The sequence below is a fragment of the Vanessa tameamea genome, chromosome 7 (genome assembly GCF_037043105.1).
Source record: "Vanessa tameamea isolate UH-Manoa-2023 chromosome 7, ilVanTame1 primary haplotype, whole genome shotgun sequence".
Classification (NCBI taxonomy): Eukaryota; Metazoa; Arthropoda; class Insecta; order Lepidoptera; family Nymphalidae; genus Vanessa; species Vanessa tameamea.
Window position 1 is genome coordinate 12,651,485 of NC_087315.1, and position 7,474 is coordinate 12,658,958.

At 31.5% G+C, this 7,474-nt stretch overlaps 1 protein-coding gene across 1 annotated transcript; it reads right to left on the minus strand.

The window, feature by feature from the left end:
• Positions 1–389: 389 nt before the first annotated feature.
• Positions 390–6,922, minus strand: LOC113395702 (multiple epidermal growth factor-like domains protein 10). The gene is made up of 6 exons (XM_064215457.1): positions 6,576–6,922; positions 4,653–4,665; positions 2,704–4,445; positions 2,203–2,313; positions 1,640–1,770; positions 390–1,298 (listed from the first exon to the last, which is right to left on the minus strand). Exons 1-6 carry the CDS (start codon positions 6,668–6,670, stop codon positions 1,114–1,116), a joined length of 2,277 nt encoding a protein of 758 aa, XP_064071527.1. The 5' UTR covers positions 6,671–6,922; the 3' UTR covers positions 390–1,113.
• Between the last annotated feature and the right edge of the window lie 552 nt (positions 6,923–7,474).

A 7,474-nucleotide genomic window follows, 5' to 3' on the forward strand; every position in this document is an offset into this window, starting at 1 on the left:
AGTAAAATACATATAATAAGTGGTTTATGGAAATGCCTCGTATATATGTCACCGTAAAATTGTAAATACAGTAAGATTATAATCTATTTCGCGAGATTGCATCGAAAGATTGTCAACCGTAACATACTGGTTACAATATAACGCATTATTATTCGGTAGTTTACAATCTATTGAAGTAAATTTCAGTTAAATTATAAAAACACAAACCTAACCTAACCGAAGTATTTTGAATTATCGAAATTGTATGATTTATTGTAAGTTGAATAAACGTTCACAATCTTTCGACAGCGTGCAATTACTATCAAAAGTACCTAATTATTTGGTTTTTTGGAATATAGAAAAAATTTGTTACACTAGACAGTTAGATTTAGAAAATAAGTTAAAAAAGAATAATTCGTAATAAATATATTTTGTTATTTACAAAACAGCAAATCACAGTAAAAACATCTTTAAGTAGTTTGTCAATGGACAAATAGTCAAGTTAAGACAGTTATCTGCAAAAAAAGTATCATCGCCAATAATTTATTATATTAAGTGAAATATATTTTAGTTTTTAACATTATAAAGTTTTCTTTTCCTATGTCTAATCTGGTTAGTAATAATCTTTCGCTATCGAAAACATATTTTTGTATAATCTGATTCTCTGCATATTTCTGAATAGATCTCGAAAATAAATATTTACATTAGATAAAAAAACTTATAAAAATATTTTGTACATTAAACATTTTCCAAAACAATAGAATAAACAAAACTATATTTATATATATATATATTGTACTTGAAATACATCAAAAAACTGTTAGTAAGACTTCTCTGATATTGCTCCTCAATTATTGTATTTCGATTTATCGTATGTCAATTTTAATTAATATTTAATTATAAACAGTCCCAATTCAAGAATACAGCTCGATTTTACTGAGCCGACAATTTCCTATCACTATTTATTGAATATATATTAATGAAATAGGAGCATCAATTAAATTTTATTGTAGCCGATTATTAATTTATAAGTTCATTTGAAAATCACAGACCGTCACGTTTTTTTTTTGTATTTTGAATTTATAAACTAAAACAATATATTTTACAAGTGTCAATTCAGAGAATCATTATTGATTAGAACTTATCGTGTTCGAATACTATTTTGCTCGCTAAAAGCTGTTCGGCCGCTTGTGTCGTTTCGTCGTCTTCGTCTGCTTCTTCAACGACTTCTTTATGTAGATCATTGAATTCGCTATCGGGGTAGCTTCGATTCCTCAGGGTATCCGGCACGGTGTAGACAACACTTCCATATGCGTTACCTTTAATTTGATAACAAAAAAAATATCTAAGATATCCTCTCAACAGTCTCAGTAGTTATATTAAGTTGTAATGTCACATCAATGAATAATACGACATAATAAATTATTTAACTAATATCATAACTTTGTAATGGTATAAATATGATGCAAGCTTGCAAATTGATAGAAATATTTAAACATCCATGACCTAATTGTTATTTGATAAACATTTTAGGAATTATCTTTAATAATTTGTGTGACATCAAAACGCATTGAACATTAAAATGTTCATAAATCCCAATAAAAATGTATATAGCTCATATTATATTTTTATATATAATAGATATTTTTATAATACATACCAGTGTCCACTGTTTTGGTTACGTATTCCTGACGTTTCCGCCACATATGCCCAATCACACCAATGACCAAAATGATTAACAAGAGACCTACGCATCCTCCCAACAGCCATGTTAGCTGCAGACCAGCTAACCTGTAACCGATCAATTGAATTGATTTAGATATTAATTTAAATATAATTGGCCACTGGGCTAGAACTCATGAATCTGAAAAATTTCTGAAATATCATGTGTTCACAAAAAATCTCGTAAAATAAACGTGGTAAGAATGTGTCGAAGGAAATTCTGTCAAATGAGTATCACCGTAATTGAGAAGGTTTATGACAAACGCTCACATAAAGACGAGACGTCACTTTCAACAATGAGAAATTCATCATTGTTTTGCCTTCGTTTTTTTTTAAATATGTTGCTGTGCATTCGAATTCACTAAATAAACGTAAATATGTAATGAAGTATGAGCTAGGAACTAAATTGTTTTCTTAATACCAAGTAACAAAGATTTTCTCAAGGAATCTTAAGGCTTCATTATACAATTCTCATTGCCCAAAGAAGTTTGTCTAACTTACCCAGTAGGCGAGGCAACTTTAGCGGTTTCAGTGTTGTAGATACAAATGCGGCCGTCCATACAGCGGCACTCCTCATCTGTACAATTGTGTCCACAGCTGTTGCATTCCACACTGTAAGAAAAAACCATATAATTAAAAAAAACTTAAGACAGATCACACACACAGGCACACAAATCAATATGCTGATGCTATATTGCTGTGTGTGTGTGAGGATAAGCTAGCTAATAGACCAACGAGGCAGTCCAATATTCAACTACCATCCAAGGCTTCCTCTTCTGTCAAGGGCAACGTTTGAAACTTGTTTTAGAACAATGTGCCCGTGCTCATGTGATAAAATTACATCCGACCGATGCAAGTTTCCTTACAATGTGAACCTTCACCGTCGAGCATGAGACAGATCATATAATTATAAAGTATTATATGTATATAATAAATGAAAAAAAACGTACTTTTTTTAAATACAACAATTCATCAAATGCCGTTATTAAAAAAATTACTTACATTGTTATAGGTTCGCATGAGTTATTTTTATTTCCAAAACCAGGATCACATATACATTCATCTGCATTATTGCAAGTTCCATTATTACAGGAACTCGCGCAGGACTTGACGCAGACTGAAGAATCATCGGAACTCTTCACGTAACCATTTAAACAGGCGCATTCATTAGGCGATTTGCAATATCCATTTTTACATGTTTTGAAACAAATCGCTGTGCATTTACCGCCCTCCATCTTGTATCCTTCGTTGCAGAAACAAACTTCAGACGAAACACATTTTCCATTATCACAGTCTGAGCATTTTGGCTTACACGTGAAATTATCGTTGGCTTTTTCATATCCATCCAAACATTTGCAAACATTTAAACTTGTACAAGTTGCGTTGATACATTTATGTGAACAAATCGGGTGACATTGAAATGGATCTGTATTGCTTAATTCGAAACCATCATTACATGCACAAGTGTTTAGTCCAGAGCAATATCCATTGATGCATGCTTGACTACACAAGGGCATACATTTACCACCTACCATAGTGTAGTTTTCATGACATTGGCATTTATTAGGGCCTACGCACTCACCATTGGAGCAATCATTACATTTTGGCTTACAAGTCGACTCGTTAACTGGTACATATCCTGGGCTGCATTTACACATATTTGGTGCGACACAAGAAGCGTTAACACATTTCGACTCACAAATAGGGAGACAGGTGAATTTATCTAATGGATTATCTACATAACCTGGGACACATTTGCAAGTATCTGGAGCTGAGCAAATTCCATTAATACAAGTACTTGAACACACGGGTTTACAAATGCCACCTTTCATAATATAGCCATCATGACAGTGACACTCGTTTGGTCCAATACATTCACCGTTTGAGCAATAGATACATATTGGTTTGCAAATTGACGCATTAAATGTTTCATAACCTGAGTTGCACGAACACGTATCTGGAGCTGAACAAACTCCATTAGTACAAGCAGTTGAACACACGGGCTTACATATTCCACCTTTCATGGTATAACCTTCATGACAACGGCATTCATTCGGTCCAATACAATCACCGTTTGAGCAAAAATTACACTTAGGTTTGCAAATTGACGCACTAACTGGTTCGTATCCTGGATTGCATATGCATATATTTGGTGCTACACAGGAAGCATTTACGCAAGGTGAGTCGCATATCGGTCGACAACTAAATCTATCCAATGAATCGATTTGAAATCCCGAATTACATGTGCATTTATTTGGTTCTGAGCAATACCCGTTATAACATGCACTATCACACTTTGGTTCACATCTTCCGTTTTTCTTTTCATAGCCGGTGTTACAATCACAAACGTTTGGGCCAACGCATTTGCCATTTTCGCATTCATCGCATATTGGTTCACATTCCGTTTTGCTTATCGGTGTATGTCCTTCTAAGCACCGGCAAACATCAGGCTCCACACAGATGCCATTGACACAGGGCTGTTTACATTCTGGTATGCATTCATACTGGCTCATTTTTGTGTAGCCGCTGTTACATGAACACGTGTTAGTCCCTGTACACGTTCCATTAACGCAAGGAAAATCGCATTTCGGGACACAAGCACCTTTATCGTTTAGTATGTCCGGTGGTTTGCACACACATTTATAGGGAGCAACACATTCGCCTCCTGGACAGTCATTTTTACATTTTGGTCGACATCTTGAGTTTTTATACACCCAATCATTACAGCATACTAATACTGGTTTCTGAAAATTAAAATTACAACATTTTTACGTATACTATTAATCTTATCAATGTAACTTTCAATGTAAATTATAACAGCAGGAAAACATTAGAGACTATTCTATCAATTATATTCGAAATGAATTATTTGTTTTGCAAAATAATTTACGTATTTATTGATAAATAAAAAAAATAAAAACTATTAAAAGAAATTTATTGTTTATACTTACTCGTAATCTGCGTCTGAAACAAAAAATAAGGGTAATTAATTTTTTTGTTATATGATATATAATTATATTAATAGTACACTGTTGAAGAATTGTTATGCTATACCGCGAGGGCATTCCTATTTAAATTAAGAAAAAAACCATGAGGGTGGAAAAAGTTTTTTCTCACTTGCCGATACAGACTGTTTGTAGATTACAGCTTTAGTGTTACGATTATTTATAAATTTAGTTTTTCAACTAATTAAACGTTATGTAGTAAATCTGCTTGACGATAGATGTCACTACAAGTTTGTTGAATCGCGCTATCAAACTACACACATAAAATTATACAAGGTCGCAACGTTTACAATATGACGACGACCAAGTGGCGAGTTCAGGCTAGGAATTAAGCCGTAGCGTTTGTTTTTCAAGAAACATAATATTGTCTATAACAGATTCGGAATTAGAGAGGACGAATTGCGGACGGATAGAAGGAATAATAAACAAACTTAAGTATTAAGTATTTCATGCGATTTCCCAATAGCTCAACTGTAATGTGAACTTTAAACAATTTTGATTTATTCTTTATTTAAAATACAACACTATTCCAATTAAATAACAGTTCCGATAACAGCTTCGTCGACACTCAAAAAGTTATTTTTCGCAAAAACAAAATTGAATATCATAGATTATCAAAGCTCTCCAATCACATCGTGTTAATTTGATCATAATTTTTTTTATTTGTTTTTTATCCTCTTATAGTTGGAATAGACTATACAGATGTACTTCAAATGGTTTCAGAATCGAAATTGAGCAATGTTCTATTTGTAATGAAAAATTTGATGTAATTATCTGTTTGATTGCATATACATAAACATAACGTCATTAATAAAAAAAGAAGTTTAACACTCTTATCTTATTTACTTATCTCTATTATATACTCTTATATACTTTTACAAGTATACACGGTTTTATTCACTTGAAGCCGGCTTTAATAGCATCGTAATATTAACCATACTTAAAAAAAAAAAAACAAATTGTGCAATATACAGGCTTAAGCTTAACTTTTAACAGCCAGTTGGTAGGCGTGTATAAAATATAAAATTAATCCGTCGAAAATAAATAACATATTCAAATAAATGATTATATTTAAAACAACGGTGACCAATACTTATTTATATCTTATGAGACTAATTACTGTAAAGATTACGGAAATAATTAAATTCGATTGTATGGTTCTGTATTTAATATTGTTTAGTTTATAGTTTGTTTTTTGTTTTAATATCGTAGCGGGATATCATATAATAGAGTACAGTCTATATAACCTTTCTTGCTAAATGACTGATACTCATTAAAGCAAATAATTAATATCCTAGCTAGGATACTTCACTCACCTGATTGGAATCAATATATATATATATATTTTTTCAAACCTAGTTTGTAATAATTAACTTGTTCAATATCTCTATTATGTTTAAAGTTTATTATTTATTTAATAAATAGACTCTAACTCAAATCCAATGGCCTAAAAGCTTTAAATGCGCGCATTCAATCGTACTCTTTAGCTATATATATGTATATATCTATATATATAGATACTATATATAATACAATTATTATTATACAGTAAGTCGGTCATCGATGTTTAGGTGTTTCGTAAAAAAAATAACCAACTAAATCTATTAATAACCTACACTACTGCTATTGTATATATTTATATATATATATATGATATATATATGTTACTCCATTAGACTCAAACAATGATATTAATATCATTGTGATGAAATCAATGATATAAAAAATACTATGATTTCATAAAATTTTACGTCCGTTTAGCGTCCAGTCTTTTAACATCGAATCTAATAATACACGGAATAGCACATCTCGAAATGATTTCAAAACCGTCAAAACAATTCAATTTATAAATTACAATTAAGCACTTACGAAACGAGACAAACACCTTCATCTCCTCTCTTTAAGCACACACACAGCACGGGAAGAACACATATAAATATAATTATTTGGCACCGAAGTTCCATGTTTTCAATTACATTAATTACATGTGCAACGAGCGATCAATTCAAATACAGAATAATGTGCGAAGCTCGAACAATCCCAGATAGTCGTTATCACTTCCGTTTTTACAACAAAATATTCCACACATTAAACGTATTCCCACAACTAGATACATTTAAATTTGTAACACGATTGATTCCCGTCGATGCAACGTTTAAACTAACCACTAAGTACCGTAAGACCTACCCCAAAATAATAAAATTAACGACTGCTCATATACAGGACGTTGTGCGTTGTGAATAATTATGTCGGGACTATAAAAAAAACGATTTAAAACCTCCTTTGACTGATCCGCCTGTATATAAAGTTCATACTTGTTGTGAAGGAAAGCTAAGTTTTCGCATAGTACCGCTTATTGTAAGAGAATACAGAGTAATTTATTAAATGTATCAGAGAAAGTTTTGTATTAAAATAATACGTTATTTAATGTTTCTTTTATATAGACTTTGCAGAGGCCATGTTTATTACACTTTATTAAAATAATATTCCTAAGAGTCAAAAATATTTATACATAAATATAACGGCTGTCAGTCCGTATACAAATTAAAAACTCAATATCTACGAACATAGAAATTACCTGACTTCGTATATCCGCCGTCGTGTTTTCTTGTTGAAATAAAGAAAAATATATCATTCAAATTCAAAAAGCATATTTCACAAATACATACAATAAGTTATTTACAAACAAATGTAAACGGTAGTTAAGTACATTACACAAAAATATATGTAAATGTATGACTCAATCTATGAGGATTGAATAAATTACG

Bases quoted from the DNA above. Each gene is read 5' to 3' on its own strand.
- LOC113395702 (XM_064215457.1), bottom strand. From the start codon at position 6,670: ATGGAACTTCGGTGCCAAATAATTATATTTATATGTGTTCTTCCCGTG. The intron at 2,314-2,703 runs GTAAGTAATTTT...TTTTTCTTACAG, and splicing joins TCATGCGAACCTATAACAAT to TGTGGAATGCAACAGCTGTG. The intron at 1,771-2,202 runs GTAAGTTAGACA...GATCGGTTACAG, and splicing joins AAAGTTGCCTCGCCTACTGG to GTTAGCTGGTCTGCAGCTAA.